General features: G+C 35.4%; 2 protein-coding genes and 1 long non-coding RNA gene across 5 annotated transcripts in view; 1 reads left to right on the forward strand and 2 right to left on the reverse strand.

The window, feature by feature from the left end:
* LOC134231159 (protein hunchback-like) overlaps positions 1-3093 on the forward strand; it is a 29998-nt gene extending 26905 nt beyond the window's left edge. For all 3 annotated transcript variants that reach the window (XM_062713084.1, XM_062713085.1, XM_062713086.1), the window contains one exon: positions 142-3093. In XM_062713084.1, coding sequence (XP_062569068.1) covers positions 142-2265 — 2124 coding nt within the window. In that variant the 3' untranslated portion in view covers positions 2266-3093. The remainder of the gene's footprint in view (positions 1-141) is intronic.
* A 13-nt stretch (positions 3094-3106) lies between these two features.
* LOC134231160 (uncharacterized) lies at positions 3107-3358 on the reverse strand. The gene is made up of 2 exons (XR_009984512.1): positions 3304-3358; positions 3107-3268 (listed from the first exon to the last, which is right to left on the reverse strand). It is a non-coding gene; the product is annotated as an uncharacterized LOC134231160 (long non-coding RNA).
* A 4037-nt stretch (positions 3359-7395) lies between these two features.
* The window catches only part of LOC134231161 (RCC1-like G exchanging factor-like protein), a 29033-nt gene continuing 18756 nt past the window's right edge, over positions 7396-17672 (reverse strand). The window contains exons 8-12 of the mRNA XM_062713087.1: positions 11089-11173; positions 9966-10229; positions 9184-9357; positions 8287-8378; positions 7396-7568 (exon numbers count right to left, since the gene is read on the reverse strand). Coding sequence (XP_062569071.1) covers positions 7491-7568; positions 8287-8378; positions 9184-9357; positions 9966-10229; positions 11089-11173 — 693 coding nt within the window. The 3' untranslated portion in view covers positions 7396-7490. The remainder of the gene's footprint in view (positions 7569-8286; positions 8379-9183; positions 9358-9965; positions 10230-11088; positions 11174-17672) is intronic.

Raw genomic sequence — 17672 nt, forward strand, 5'->3', positions numbered from 1 at the left:
ATCTTGCAGAAAAAAGAGCAATTGAGATGTTAGAGGTTTATCATTAAAGGATAAAAAGAAAATTGTCAAAAATAATTCATAATTCTTAAGGGAAAAAAGTTAATAAAATTGTCTTCAATGATTTCATTTTCTCTTTTGTAGAATGACTTTTGGCAGCATGCTCGATCTCATATCAAGGAGGAGAAACTTCTGCAGTGTCCTCGCTGTGAGTTTGTCACTGAATACAAACATCACCTTGAGTATCATCTCCGAAATCATTTTGGATCCAAACCATTCAAGTGCAACAAGTGCAATTACTCCTGTGTAAACAAATCCATGCTTAATTCCCACATGAAATCCCACACCAATGTGTACCAATATCGCTGTGCGGACTGCACTTACGCCACCAAGTACTGCCACAGTCTTAAGCTTCATCTGCGGAAATACAACCACAAGCCAGCCACAGTCCTGAATACAGATGGTAGCCTCCCACAGGGGATAGATGCAGAGTCCTCAGGATTGTCTCTGTTACAGAAGAGGGGGCCACCACGGGGGCCAAGGGGTCCAAGAAAGGATAAGTTTGACCCATTTGTTGGACAGTTTATGATGCCTCACTCACTACCGGGCATGGCTCCAACACTGAGTCCTGGGATGATGTCTCCATTTTGGCCTCTGCTCAATCAAGTACCAAACGGACTGCCTCCACCCCATCACCCAATGATACCAACACCACTCAGTGCTAAGCTGCCTTCACATCTTGGGCAAAATAAAATGATGCCATCCTCACCATTTGGTTTCAGGCCCCTCATGCCAGGGAACATGGGTGCACCTTTTAAATGCAATCTCTGCTCATTTGCCACAGATATTCAGCAGGACCTGCTTCGTCATGTTATGAAAGTACATGCATCAGAAAACTCAGACTTATTTTCCATTTTTGGTATTTCATCAGAAGCTTTGCTTGAGGAACAAAATAGGAAGATGAATTTCCTTTCACAGCAGCAGGTAACTCCACTTAGAGAATTAACTACACCTGAGAAATCCATTCCCACCTCTGCAGCTCTTCATATCAAAACAGAACAACCTACTCTAGAAAGTTCCAAAACAAGTCCCCATTCATGGCCTCATCACTCACCACCAAACAGTAAGCCTAACCCAGAAAGCAGACCAACTAGTCACTACAGCATGCCAGAAATGAACTACAGTTCCTACCTTAATGGCAAAGCTAGTCCCAAAGAAGCAGATGCTCCAGAGGGTGAAGACATCATCAAACAAATGATGAACAAGTTTGGTTCAGGGGTTCCTATTGAAAAGTCCCAAATTGCTCCAACACTGCAGCTAGAAAGACCATTCCGAGAAAGTCCACTTGACCTCACAAAATCCTCTAGGTCACCTTCTGATGACATGGATGACCCAGCCAATGATGGGGGAAACCTGTCCAGTGGTGAAAACTCAAACACTGCTGAGAATGTGGTGAACAGAAAAAGATCTCGCAAAGGAAAAGCTTTCAAACTGGACACACTCTGTCTGAAACTGCAGGAGAAACAGGCGGACAACCCAGAGGAGGAAGAGGAAAGTAACTCAGGGATGGAAGACATGGAAGATGAGCTGCAGATTGATGAAATGAATGAGTACGACAACATGGAAACCAATGAAGAGGGAGACGATGAAGAACCAAAGAGCAAAGAGCCGAGACTGGGAGAGATGGAGTCAATGACAGACCTTCAGAGGTTTGAACAGATGAGGAAACTTGCAGCTGCTGCCGATGCAAGTCCAACAGACCAGTTTGAGAGAAGTCCTTCTGCACCAATCAATGAACCAGCTTTTCCCAATGAGTCCAAGGATAAAGTGGATGCAAGTGAAGAACAAATTGATCCCAAAGAGTTCATTGAGGAGATGAGTAATTTGTCTGAGAACGTTCCTCAGGCTGTCAGAAGAGGGACGGAGCTGGCCTGGAAGATCATCCAGGACACCACAGGGGCACCTGTCCCCCCACCCGTTACCACGGCAACCTCCAACGGCCACTACAGGAGTGAAGATAATAAACAATTCCCTGTCTCACAAGACATGCATCTCTTCACAACTAGTACACCAAGGGACAAAAATGGACACAAAAGTGCCAAGTATGAATGCCCTTACTGTGAGATCGCATTTAGAGATTGTGTCATGTACACAATGCACATGGGTTACCATGGTTACAAGAATCCATTCAAATGTAACATGTGTGGTTACCATGGGCACGATAAGGTGGAATTTTTTCTCCACATCGCCAGGGAAGCCCACAACTAAACAATTCTCCACATTCAAAGCAATAAATTATAAGATTTATAACTCAAGGATGAGTTGAGTAGAAACAGCATATGGACTATAATCATTAGTGCTATTTCTGCTAAGTATTTTTTTCACTTTCTTGATTTTAATGATTTGTTAATGATGCTTTTTTTTAACCGTTATTTGACTTTGGTTTTGGGACCAGATGCACCTTGTGGTAGTATTTTGTTGGCAGGTGCTGGCTTTTAGTGCTTTGCTTGAGGTTTTTTTGTCCAAACATGCTAATTTTTAAATACAGAAATTAATCCCGGTTTTTCATGGAAAAAAAACTAGTCATTTTATTAAATATTATTTAAAGGGAGAACCATTAGTCCTAAAAAAGTAAGCTTCATACACTAATTAGTTACAAAAGTAAGCTACATACACTAATTAGTTACAAATTTATACTTAACATATTTAGAAAATGCATGGGTCAAATTTTGTTTTAAGTCAGTATTTAAATTTTTTTTTCATATTATAACTTTTTATTAAAATACATTCCTTCTCAAGATTAACCCCCAGTAACTTGGCTGGTTGATAGCTTTACATCACCATTATTTATAAAAGTTTACAGGCCTGTTGAAAAAAAATTGTTTGCAAGTTTTATCTGTTTATATTTTTCAGTCAGAAAGGTGCTCAATTTAAAAATGTGCTTAATTTAAATCTGCACAAATTGTGCTCTTTCTTGTTTATTGTTATATGTTTTTAGTATATACTGGTAACATTGGTCTTATTGAATTTTTAACTTATACGTTGTCTGTTGAAATCTTTGATATTTCCACATGGTTCCGACTGTTTTTTTTTTTTTTTTTTTTTTACAACATCACCATAACTAGAATCACCACTTCACTGTGCAATAAGGATCATGTAATCTTTTGTAATTTAAGTTTCATAAAAGTATAACTCAGGGATAAATATTGTGTGCTTTGATTTTATGATGCTCTTGCCACGAGGACTCCTCTACAACCCCCCATCCCCACCCCTTTTTGTCCACTAGGTTTCCTTAACACACCCCACCCCCCTTTTATCCACTAGGTATCCTTAACACACCCCTATCCCACCCCACCCACCCTCTATTAACTAGATATAGAGTACTGTATCTATAATTACGTGAATTTTCACTGTTTGCAATTGTACTAATTTTTTTACTGTAATTAAATGTTTAAATCAGTGTAGTTTTGATGTCAGTTCAGATATATATGTTTATTTATAAAATGTCGACCATTTCTGTCATTTTTATTGTACATACAATTTTTCTATATAATCCAGCAATACTAGTAGTAATACAGTGTGTATAGTATTTTTTTTAAATCCAGCTGTGTGTTATTTATAGTTCTATAGTGTATGTGTATTTTATCATTTACCCTCAGTGGAGGATTTTTTGTGTAATTCAGCAATAACTTGTACATACATATAAGTAACACTTTACGTGGGCATTGACATTTATAGTCACATTTTTTTTTTACTATATTAGCCAGCGTCTACCTCAGTAGCTGATTATCGTTAGCGTTTTCAATCACTCGCCTTGATTTCATGTACAGCAAAGCCTAAGAAATATATGAGAGCAGATAGAGTTATCTCCCTTAAGATGGTCACTCTTCACAATGGCTACCTCTATTAGCAGATCATTGCCAGAGACAATTCAAAATTGAATTGATATGCATTTTAATTACTTTAATGATATTTTAAATTGAGGAACATTTTAAAGTCCACCTAAAAAGAGATTTTTGAAATGTATAATTTTCACAAGATCAGCTGTTCTTTTTAACAGCTGTGCAGATTAATTTGGCTGTTTGAAGTCTAGAATTTCAAAGTTACAAATATTTAAAAAGAAGTAAAAATATGTATTTTTTAAAATTTTAATTGTATCTTTTAGCATGGAATATATTCTAGTGTTTTATGCACAGTCATTAAGTGTTATTTATTTCACTCATCCAAACATTTTTCATCTATTTATTATGTTACCCCTTATGGTAATTAAATTTTTAATTACACATCTTAATTCACAATTCTTTAGCATCACACACCTTCCCCGAAAGTGGGACACATCTTAACCAACACATGGTCATTATCTAAAATATTCCATAATAAATCATCATCTTAATTTAGCTCTTCAATTTTTATCTTCTGGATTCCCACCATTATTATATGAAGTTGCTCAGAATTAATGAAAACTACATTCCAAAAACTCTTGCCATCTCTGAATTGGGAATCCTTTATCGGCAGGGATAAAAGACATCATTTTGCCCAGAAAAAGAGCATGTAAAAAATATAATGTGTTTTTATTTGAATTATTTCAATATCAGCTAATGATATGTAATAGTTTAATGCAAGAAATTGATTTAATTCTTTGTTTTCCAATTACAGGTGTTTGTGTAAAATGAAAGTAGTTCTTGAACTGCCAATCTACTTTCTAATTAATTAAGATCCTCGTATATATCTTATTTAATTTGATGTTTATTATAGGGTTAGTCTATTTCTTATCATTAATTGTCAGTGATTAAATGTACTAAGTGGTGTAATAAAAATATGCAAATCACCTTCAGTGTTTTAATGTTTTTACAAAGAAGAGAATTCCTGCATAGGACATAAGAAACAGAGAACACACTTCTGATGAACAGTTGCTTACAGCAGAGTGATCCTCATTCCTCAAAGTTTCAAAATGATCATTATATGCTTATAATACAGCAAAATTGGCTAGTTCATGATTAGCATGTTTTATCAACTCTAATCATACTAATATATAATTAGACAGAGAGTTTACCTAGTACATGGAAAATGGGAAAACAAAAAATATTTAATGAACTTAAAATCTATAAAACCCAAGCTTTGATTTTGATAAATCAGAGTCGTAAAAGAAGGCCACAAGACAGTGTCAATGTAAGATACTTTACCAAATTTTCTCAAATCTGATGAATTTTTTTCAGACTTGAGATACTTTTCCCTTTGGAAAATACAAAGAAAAAGTTTGCTTGTGAGTTTTAAGGCCCTGGGCAACAACACTCACCTGCTTGAGTATATTTGGCCCTGTCTTTGTAACAGAATTCCCCCATTGGGGCCCCACCCTACCCCTGGGGACCATGATTTCAACAGTTTAGAATCTACGCTATCTTAGGATGCTTCCACATAAGTTTAATCTTTTCTGGTCTAGTTGTTTCTTAATAAGAAGATTTTTCCGATATATTTCATTGTAAAACTTTGATACCTTTTTGTTGCATCACCATACAAATGGGGACCATGATTTGAACAATTAAGAATCTACACTACCCCAGGATGCTTCCACATAAGTTTCATCTTTTCTGGCCCTGTGGATCTTGAGAAGAAGATTTTTCAAGATTTTTCCTATATATTTCATTGTTAAACTTTGACTCTCTATTGCAGCCCCACCCTACCCCCGGGGATCATGATTTGAAGAATTTAGAATCTACACTACCCCAGGATGCTTCCACATATATTTTATCTTTTCTGGCTAAGTGATTCTTGAGAGGAACATTTTCAAAGATTTTTTCCTGAACAGTTCATTGTAAAACTTTGACTCCTTGTTGTGGCCCCACCCTAGCCCTGGGGAACATGATTTAAAATCTACAGCATGTACCTACTTCTTTCATACTAAGATTACAATTCTTACAAAAAAATGATTTAAGAGAGGATTCAAACACTTGACTCTTGGATCTTCAGCTGAGAGTATATCTACTTTCATTCTGCTCGTAAATTTTGACATTTAAACTTGAATTTATTACATACTGTAGTAGAGCACTCTGTGCAGTTCTGTAGGATAAATAATGTAACCAATCAGAGGTCACAAATCCAACAATTCCAATCTAAATTACGTTAGCATATATATGTTAAAACTATATTGTCTGAAGTTACATGCTTTGAACATAATTGTATCATAGATGGGAGATAAAATCGGTTGGAATGGATTCTAGAAAACCATACTATCTATTTGCAAAACCCTTTCTTTTTCACAAAATCTTGACAGATTTTGCAGAGTTGTGACACTTGTTCAATATACAATTAGGCCATTCCAATTTTTTTCTATGTTTAGTGTCCGTGTGCGCCTTGGTTTTTGACACCCCATGAAAAACACCCAATGATCATGAAATGAATGAAAAATGTCCCTTATTTACTTTATACACCTTGAAAGTCATGATCAACAAATATACACTCAGCATTTGAATTTTTGCTGACTTATATCATTATATGTTTTGTCTCCCTCTTTCACTGAAAGTGGGGGATATTAATTTGGGTCTGTGCATCCATCTATATTTCTGTCTGTGTGTGCAACATTTTCATTTCTTGATGATAGGGCAAGAAGCCTTAGAGCTCTCTACGCAAAACATTGTCTAGATGATAAATTTAGTTTTCTTTGAGCTTTGAAAATTCAATATCACAACTTCCAATGGTCTAAAGATGAACCCCGTCAATTTTGAGGTCAAAAGGTCAGAGATCATACATTTTATACATTCTATTTAACACTTTTTTTTCAAACTGTCTTAAAATCAATCTGAGAATTTGCAATGAAATTTTACATCACAACTCCCCATGACCTTTAAAACCTCTCAATTCACAAAAGTCAAGATCAGAAATACAAATAACTTTAAAAAGACTTATATTGTCTTAAAGGCCAAAATATAAAAGGTTATGGTTGACTTTTTTTCTCTCTGAAATATAGACAAACAGACAGCTAGACAGACAGACCCAAATCAATACACCCTACTTTTAGTAGAAGCAGGGGGATATTTTGATTTGTGGCATGCAAGAAAAGTTTTTGTTAAAATGTAAAACGGAAATATAAAACTTCTTAAGTTTCTAAATCAAATTTGCAATTTGTTTTAGTGTATTTGAATTTGGCACAAATGAAGATCATGGGCTCCTTTTCTTTTTTGATCACTTTTTCCTTCATTCCATCTAATTTGAGTGAGATAAAAATTGCTGGAGCAACCAGTTCAAACAAAGTATTTATAAGAAGCAAACTTATCTTTTATTTGTGCCAAAACACAAAAAAGATAGAATCTTTACAACTGAAGTGAAGTAACCGTGAAACCCTCACCATTTTACTGTTAAAGTTTAACATCTTTGTTTAGAAATAGAAAAAAAAGTCAAAGCAAAGTTTATATTCTTCATTTAAAATGTCAAATAAAATCATGCAAACAAAATTGTCAACAAACAAGAACATGTGGTTACTTCTGAATCAGTGTCTATCAAGAAAATGCTCTGCACATGGCCACTGTGTGATCCACCCCACAAAACACTCGCAGGATCTCAGCAGGAACCGACACCTGAAATAAAACCATTCTACCTTTAACTTTCACTTTCATCTTGTAAGCTTTTTCATTTTGTAAGCTTTTAGGAAAAGTTTGGCCAGAACCTTTATCTTCAAAACTATTCATTACAATTCAATTTTTATAACATATTGCACATTATACAATATTCAATTTTAAAACTGCTCTCAAAGTCATAGGGAAAGAAGATTTATAGGGGACTATTTCTTATGGAAGAAGGATATTTAGAAGAAAATTCTTCAAATCTACACATCTGTTAGTTTTAATATCTTAGAACTTAAGCCCTAGTATATATTGTTACTCAGAGAATATTTTCCACTAATATATGCCAGTAATATTAAATATTGGTTTCAATGTATATTTTTTTAAAAAATCTTACACATTCACATGTAAATATGTTAAAGATATATATATCAAAACCACTATTTGTACTGCAATTTTGAATCACGCTAGATGAGTACTTATGTAAAATATCCTTCTAAAAAAATTCTTGATAATGGGTACATATATACCATAATCTTGAAAAAACAAAAAAATTAAAGTTTAAATACCAATGTCAAAACACTTTACATTTTGCTGAACAGTCATGACTTTTATTAATGAAGGAAACAATGGTTAGATCATGTACTATCCTAATAAGCTTATATAAAATAGCTTCAGACTTCTGTAAAATATATATGAATTATATACGGGTAGTTGTGCTGAAGTTCCTTACCCTGAATGGGTATGTCTGGTCCATTCTCTCCGCGATATAAATTCCCAGGCAGCCTTTCTGATTCTTTCCCCATACGAACATTTCATAATCATCTGAAAGAGAAAAACTTGCGAGACCTATGTGTCACACTGCTAACCAGAGTACTTTGGCCAGGAAATTGAAAACTTTAATATCGGTGGCATATTACTGGTCAAAAAGATGGGGGGAGGGGAGTATTGGAAAATTTGTACTTACTTGAATCTATAAATAATATAGGATGCTTTGATTCATAATTCTTTGACTATAATCATGTAATTAGAATTTTAAAAAATTTATATACATATTTCTTTTCATTATATACCCAACTGCGTAAAACTCAATTTTACTGCTGAATTTACGTAATCACATGACGTCGTGATCCGACTTTCTGGATCACCACACTGTGGTTTTCTGAATCTATATCACCATTCTCTGAAACTGATGATGTGTGCTAGCACGTTTCGTTGACAGGCGCAGATCATCAGATCAAACTTGAGGCTTCTTGTTTGATCTGATGATCTGTGCCTGTTAACTCTACATACTACGACTCTTCGGATCAAGTTACTTATCTATATGTTTGATCTTCTATTGTGGCCCAATTTACCCAGTGGGTCATGGATTGATTAAATTTATAATAATTATCTACAGTACTTCTGCAATACTCTTATCCCCTTCTTTGAAGTGGCCCACTTTCATCCCCAAGATGATCATTTTTCCAGCATGTAAATTTCACCAAGGGATAAGTCAATAGCTACGGAGGCCTTTGCCCATTATGCAAATTATCCCACATTTCCAACTATCCTTGATGCCCTTGCATACTCTACTAACTAGACAGTGATTTCTTAAATGCATATCTATATAAATGAAGTATATACACACTTGTTCTGGCTGCAAAGTGGTTGATGCCACAAGTAACGTCCACGACAAGTTTTTCCGGTGCTAATTCGTTCCGACCAAACAACGTGGGGGGTATTGCCTGGGGGGTGCTGGATGACTGGACATTAGGTCCCAGCCCTAATGATCCAAATCCCCATACAAGTACCTCATTATTATCTGAAATAAACAAGTACCTCACTCTTATCTGAAATATACAATACAAGTACAAGTACCCCATTCTAAGCTGAAATATACAATACAAGTACCTCGTTTTAATCTGAAATATACAAGTACCCCATTCTTATCTGAAATATACAAGTACCCCATTCTTATCTGAAATATACAAGTACTCCATTCTTATCTGAAATATACAAGTACGGTACCCCATTCTTATCTGAAATATACAATTACCCCATTCTTATCTGAAATATACAATACAGGTACCTCATTCTTATGTGAAATATAAAACGTAAGTACCTCATTCTTATCTCAAATATACAATACAAGTACTTCTATAATATACAATGAATGTGGATAAATTCTTATGAGAAAGGTAATTAAGCAAGTGCAATAAATATGCTTAAAAATATGCTTATAATGCCATGATATTTTATTTTTATGCTGTTCTTCTTAAAAAAATTTTTACCACGATATCTTTTGAAAAATTCAGGTTTAAACCCTGTGTGTTTGAAATAAAAATTTGTTGTTAGTTCCACAGAGATTTTGTTATATATACCTGTTACACTGTACTTTGAGGGGAACCTGTTTCGGCCCTGTATATATACCTGTCAGCACGGCACACTTTGACCCTGCCGCTGCTGCCTTGGTAACGGGGTGGTGGAGTGGGATGTGTCTGGGGACGGACACCTGTGTCTCCTCTGTAATCATGGACAACTGTCCGTACTCTGAGTTCCCCCAGCCGAACAGATCCCCTCGCTCCGATACCGCCAGCACGCAGTCCGCCTTACTGGCTAGCTGTACGATCCTCTCCCCAGCAATGTCTCCACCCACTAAAGATGGCCGCCACTCACAGTGGTAATGTTGTAAACCTGTCAGAGAAAGTCATTTATGATATAGCTCATCTTAACTAGGGCATGAGTTAGAGAGAGTAACAACTAAAATGTAAAACATACGATTGTTACCCTTCACTAAAGTAATTTATTCCATGTTGAGCTTTGTGAATTACTATATTTATATTCTTTGCATTTATCTATCAAATTATATCATAAAGAAAAAATCTTACATTGTTAGTTTAAATTTGTTTCGAGACATAAAGTACTCATGTATAAAAATAAGTCTGTGAGCAAATGCTCATTAGTAATACCCCTGTGCTAATGTGAATATACCCTCTCATATTCACATGTTTATTTAAGGAATAACCGTCTTATTTTTCGATTTCATGAAGTGATCAATGGATTGGCTTGCATGATAATTTGCATAAACGCCGAAGGCATTTATGCATAAAATTATCACGCAAGCCAATCGATTGATCATCTTCATGAAATTGAAAAATCTGACAGTTATTCCTTATATTTACATGCTTTGATTCCGCCAATCCACGTGCTCCAAGCACTGCTTCTGTCTAGCTGTTTGTCCCGCCCTGCACGTGGTTTTTTTTGGAACCGCACCAAAACATTGATGGGGGAATAAAGTACATTTACAATTGGTAATTTTATCTCGGACAAAGACATTAGAAATGTAAATACACAGAAATGAATCCCACCATATGGCATGCCTAAACAAAGAGTGTGGTAAAATTTTCAATCAGTTGTTGACAAACTGTGGTGGAAATTTGTTATGGACAGACACATAGAGAACATGGGTAAAACAGTACACCCCCTCTCAATTGGAGGGGGAGTATAAGAAATCTACAGTTTATTTATTTGTGTTATATATATATTTACCTACCTGTTTGACCATCAGCTCCTAGACCACAACTGTACACCTGTCCACTGCTCGTCAAGAAAAAAGAGTGGTCTTGTCCACAGACAACCTAAAAAAAAAATAGGAGTACATTTAATGAAAAAACCTGAAACAATAGGAGTACATTTACTGACACAGTCTGACAAAATAGGAGTACATTTACTGACACAACCTGAAACAATAACTGTACATTTACTGACACAACCTGACACAATACGATTACATTTACTGAAACAACCTGAAACAATAGGGTACATTTACTGACACATCCTAAAACAATAGGTAAACATTTACTGACACAACCTCAAACAATAGGAGTACATTTACTGACATAGCCTAAAACAATAGGTGTACATTTACTGACACAACCTAAAACAATAGGTGTAAATTTACTGACATAACCTGAAACAATAGGTGTAAATTTACTGACACAGCCTAAAACAAAAGGAGTACATTTACTGACACAACCTAAAACAATAGGTGTAAATTTACTGACATATCCTAAAACAATAGGTGTACATTTACTGACACAACCTGAAACAATAGAGTACATTTACTGACACATCCTAAAACAATAGGTAAACATTTACTGACACAACCTCAAACAATAGGTGTACATTTACTGACAAAACCTAAAACAATAGGTGTACATTTACTGACACAACCTGAAAAAATAGGTGTACATTTACTGACACAACCTGAAACTAGAAATATGTCCATAGGACATGAATGCCCCGCCAAGGATATATTAGTAAAGCAACATGAAAATTCGTATGTGTATAAAATTTGATCAGTTTGGTTCAGGTAGGGGTTATAGTTACTCTGGGAATAAAAATGTATATAGATCCAGCATCCGAAGCAAGTCTGGTAGTGTCCATCCCTAGATGCATCATCCATGCAAGTTTGGTTCAGGTAGGACTTATAGTTACTTGGGAAGGAAAATGTAGGTCAGATCCAGCATCCGAAGCAAGTCTGGTAGTGTCCATCCCTTGATGCATCAACCATGCAAGTTTGGTTCAGGCAGGGCTTATAGTTACTAGGGAATAAAAATGTAGGTCAGATCCAGCATCCGAAGCAAGTCTGGTATTGTCCATCCCTTGATGCATCATCCATGCAAGTTTGGTTCAGGCAGGGCTTATAGTTAATGGGAATGAAAATATAGGTCAGATCCAGCATCCGAAGCAAGTCTGGTAGTGTCCATCCCTTGATGCATCATCCATGCAAGTTTGGTTCAGGCAGGACTTATAGTTACTTGGGAATGAAAATATAGGTCAGATCCAGCATCTGAAGCAAGTCTGGTAGTGTCCATCCCTAGATGCATCATCCATTAAAGTATGGTTCAGGTAGGGCTTATAGTTAATGGGAATGAAAATATAGGTCAGATCCAGCATCCGAAGCAAGTCTGGTAGTGTCCATCCCTTGATGCATCATCCATGCAAGTTTGGTTCAGGCAGGACTTATAGTTACTTGAGAATGATCATATATGTCAGATCCAGCATCCGAAGCAAGTCTGGTAGTGTCAATCCCTAGATGCATCATCCATGCTAGTTTGGTTCAGGTAGGGCTTATAGTTCCTTGGAAATGGACCTACTCCAAAAACTTTAACCTGGTCACTCATCTGGATAATGTAGGTCAGATCCAGCATCCGAAGCAAGTCTAGTAGTGTCCATCCTTAGATGCATCACCCATGCAAGTTTGATCCCAGTAGGGCTTATAGCTCCTTAGGAATGGACTTGCTCCAAAAACTTAACCTGGTCACTCATCTGGAAAATGTAGGTCAGATCCAGCATCTGAAGCAAGTCTGGTAGTGTTCATCCTGAGATGCATTATCCATGCAAGTTTGTATCAACATGTGAAGTTTGATAACACCATCTTGAATGGTATGTTTAAAACTGAGCTGAAATACTTTAAGAAAAGTGAAGTCAAGGTCAAAGGAAAGGTCAAGGTCAAAAAATGTTGATGCAGTTGCATAGCTCTCATCAATATCTATCAGCATTATGAAGTTTGATGAAAATATCTTGCATAATTTCTTTGAAACTTAGCTATAAACAGAGCTAAACGCAAAGTGTGACGGAAGGACAGAAGGACGGAAGGACAGAAGGACGGAAAGACGGAAAGACGGAAGATGGACATGACAAACACTATATGCCCCGGCCATATTCATGGCGGGGCATAAAAATAGGTAAACATTTACTGACACAACCTCAAACAATAGGTGAACATTTCCTGACACAACCTCAAACAATAGGTGAACATTTCCTGACACAACCTGAAAAAATAGGTGTACATTAAAGTGGCACAGTGACGCACAAGGGGGAAAATTGACAAATGTAGAATTTTCACATAACCTCTGTAAATTTTGTTCAATTCCTTAAAGTATTAGGTTTCAGAAAATTACAGGTTTCAGAACCTAAAAATTAAAATTTTATGGGGAAAAATAAAAGTAAAAATAATTTCTGTCTGCCCCAGAACGAAAATATTGCAAAATACCCTTCTTCCTTCCTATCATACGCGTGTGCAGAAAAGTGTTTAATAAGTTTCCATAGTTACCATGGTCTCAGGTATCCACGAATGAATATAAGTAAACCAAAAAATTTGATGCAATCTTTTTAAAAAGTTGTTAGAAGATATTTCTCACCTTTGCAAGCTCCAGTTGAATTTTGTTTACAAGTTTGAGCTAAAAATAAGAGTAGCGTGACCTTGACATATACGAAACAACGAAACGGTTAATACAACCTTTGTTTTTCCGGCACTTATATTGTGCAGTCAATTCTTGCAGTTGAATTGTCATATCTTCGCTATATACTCATAATTTTCGTAAGTCTTTCTCTGTATGCTACAGAATCTTAAAATTAAGATATGAATTTGACTCACTGTGCCGCTTTTACTGACACACCCTAAAACAAGAGGTGAACATTTACTGACACAACCTCAAACAATAGGTGTAAATTTACTGACACAACCTCAAACAATAGGTAAACATTTACTGACACAACCTCAAACAAGAGGTGAACATTTACTGACACAACCCAAGTTAATAGGTGTACATTTACTGACACAACCTGAAAAAATAGGTGTACATTTACTAACACACCCTAAAACAAGAGGTGAACATTTACTGACACAACCTCAAACAATAGGTATAAATTTACTGACACAACCTCAAACAATAGGTAAACATTTACTGACACAACCTCAAACAATAGATGAACATTTACTGACACAACCCAAGTTAATAGGTATAAATTTACTGACACAACCTCAAACAAGAGGTGAACATTTACTGACACAACCTCAAACAATAGGTAAACATTTACTGACACAACCTCAAACAATAGGTGTACATTTACTGACACAACCTCAAACAATAGGTAAACATTTACTGACACAACCTCAAACAATAGGTGAACATTTACTGACACAACCCAAGTTAATAGGTATAAATTTACTGACACAACCTCAAACAAGAGGTGAACATTTACTGACACAACCTCAAACAATAGGTAAACATTTACTGACACAACCTCAAACAATAGGTGTACATTTACTGACACACCTCAAACAAGAGGTGAACATTTACTGACACAACCTCAAACAATAGGTGTAAATTTACTGACACAACCTCAAACAATAGGTGTACATTTACTGACACAACCTGAAAAAATAGGTGTACATTTACTGACACAACCTCAAACAAGAGGTGAACATTTACTGACACAACCTCAAACAATAGGTGTATAAACAACAACTTTTTAAGAGACAAATCCTAAGCCTTCAAAGGACTCTAAACCATACTAATATACATTAAATGAAAATAGTTGCACAAACAGATTTTAATTTAAAGCTTGATTTTAAGATTCTTAAAATTAAATACATGTAATAATAACCACATCCGTTGGATTTAAATGCCATGTGTTCAACAACCACCCAGGCAAAAGAATGGCTTAGAGCAAATATAGCAAGTATTACCAAATTGTAGGTGTTCATTTCATAGTTGTTTTTGAAGGGATATTAACATTTATTTATTAATATAATATTAATAATAACATTAATATTATAAAATTAGACTTTATCCTGTAAATGCCATTGAAACAAGAAGCCTATGGACAACAATGCTCACCTGAGTCACAATTTGGCCCTACTTTTTTTCCTAAGCAGATTCTAACCCAATTTTTGTAAAACAAAATGTGTTTGTGAAACACTGATGCCCCCATATGGCATGCTTTTGGCAAAAGATTAAAATTTCTCAAATGCAAATCAAGAAGTGAGTCATAATCAAGGTCAATAGGTCAAAAATACCCATAGAAAGGACTCAGCATAATGAATAAACATGTTAAGTATGAAAGAGTCCAAGCACCAACTGTTCAAAAGTTATGGCCATTATTAAAGTTGGCTATATTCTTGCAAAATTGGGTCAAACTCTAAGGTCAAGGTCAAAAGTTCAAATACATGTATTTTGATACACAAAGAAAGGCCTTGTCCCAGCTAGGAAATACACATGTAAAAATATGAGAGCCACAGCTCAAACATATCAACCTATGAAAAGTTATGGGCAATGTTTAAGTTTTTTTTTTTTGGGGGGGGGGGCAAACAGACAGACAAACAGGACACACATTATATACCCCTGACTCTTCAATTATGGGGAAAATATAACTAATTCTGGCTTTATCTTGGCTTTGCTGAGAAGATATTCAAGGATTTTATTCCCATGTAAAACTTTGATTGTCCATTATGACCCCAACCCCTACAGGGTTCAGAATTTGAATCTACTCTATGACTGGAAGCTAAGTTCGTCTTTACCAGCCCGATGGTTTTGGGGAAGATTTCTAAATGAATCCATTAAATTTTCCCCTTTTATTTATAAAGACTTAGAGGATGTGGTCCTTTCTTTAAAGAAACCTGAATGACCTTCACCCATACTTTGTGTCAATTTTGGTTGCAAATAGCCCAGTGGTTCTGAAAAAGATCAAACTATAAAAAGCTTAAGATGATGACAAGGACAAAATCAATGCCAACGATGATATAGACAATGAAGATAATTTCATCACAAAAGCTAACGCGAGCCTTTGGCTGTGGTAGGCTATAAATACTTTTCTACGAACAAGGGATGTGAACATCATGACCCAATTATCCCTAAAGTCCTAGAAAACAGAGATACCTCTGTACTGGTGTTAATTATTACCTATGCAGGAGACAAATAAATAACTACAAACTATCATTGGCTTCCTGATTCAGCAAACAAAGAGTACATAAATTAAATAAGTAGATATTATTCACAGCCTATTTGTTTTCAAGAAACACCTGTTTTGTACATCAACAATGGAATTCCAATAAATGAATTAGGCTAATAACCATTTAGGGGGGAGAGGGTATTCATTCTTATTTCAATAGCCTGGTTTTTGTAAAATTGAAGTGCAAGCAGCAAGCTCGACAGACTATTTTATAAGAACATACGAAATCTGAACTAAAGTATGTATATTCATTTTTTTTTTAGTAAATATTCCACCCTCAACTAAAAAAGTTGAGGGTGGGATATTTTTCCCCATAGATTTTTCATAGATTTTTTTTTTTCAATAAAAGCTTTAGACTTCTGTGATCACACTATCCCAACATCCCCTGTATAAGCCGCAGACCTCTTTTTAAAACAGTTCAAAGATTTTCTTTGTAGAGGTCTAGGTGTACATCTTACAATGCAGTGTTACTCGGTCGAGGTGAAATTATCAAATTTTATGTTTTTTCTGAGCCAGGAGAAAAGTAGCATCATATATACAAGTCAATGCATTATTTACAAACAGTAAATGCACATAATGCAAGGAATATTTACAATTGCAATATCTTAGACTGAGATAAAACTACAAATAAGGTAATAGCTTTATAATCTCATAAAAGCGATTTGCACAGCACATGACAGTACTGCATGCTTGCTCACTGTGTGTTGCTTAGTAATTAATCCACCTGAAGAGAATGGTTAAATTTCTTATTATTGAATGAAATATTTTTTATTGAATCAAAGATAGAGCAAACTGATAGATCACATCACAAAACCTAAAAACGTAGTTATTCCTTAAATAAATGCACGAAATGTAAGACATGAGTTTTAAGTCTGCAATCTAGGTGTAACAAAGTCGAAGAGTTTATATACCTATTTGACAGTGGCTTTTTATGAATAGTGTTCAGCTTTAAGCTATAAAGAAAAAAAATTATTATTTATAATAGATCTTTGCAAAATGCAAATGGTAGCCATTGGTACATTTGGGATACATGTTTTAGGCTAAAAAATGCTTAACAATATTTTACCTGATCAAACCTGTTAAATATGAAGGGCATAGACCCGCTCACTCAAAAGTAATGGGCAAGGTTAAGGTTTTTGTGGACAAACAGACAGACAAACGGATGGACAGGCCAAAAACTATACCCCCAAATTATTGATTACGGGGGCATAAAAATTCTCAACAGTAGGTGTTACCTGATCAAAGTCAATCAACTACCTGGATTGGTATATATTTTGACCTATTTTGCTTGTAAACGATGTGAATAATAAATTTCTAAAATATTAAGAATTTGTTAAC

Source organism: Saccostrea cucullata, unplaced genomic scaffold, assembly GCF_032062105.1.
Source record: "Saccostrea cucullata isolate Sc308-1 unplaced genomic scaffold, CSIRO_AGI_Scuc_v1 ctg645, whole genome shotgun sequence".
NCBI lineage: Eukaryota > Metazoa > Mollusca > Bivalvia > Ostreida > Ostreidae > Saccostrea > Saccostrea cuccullata.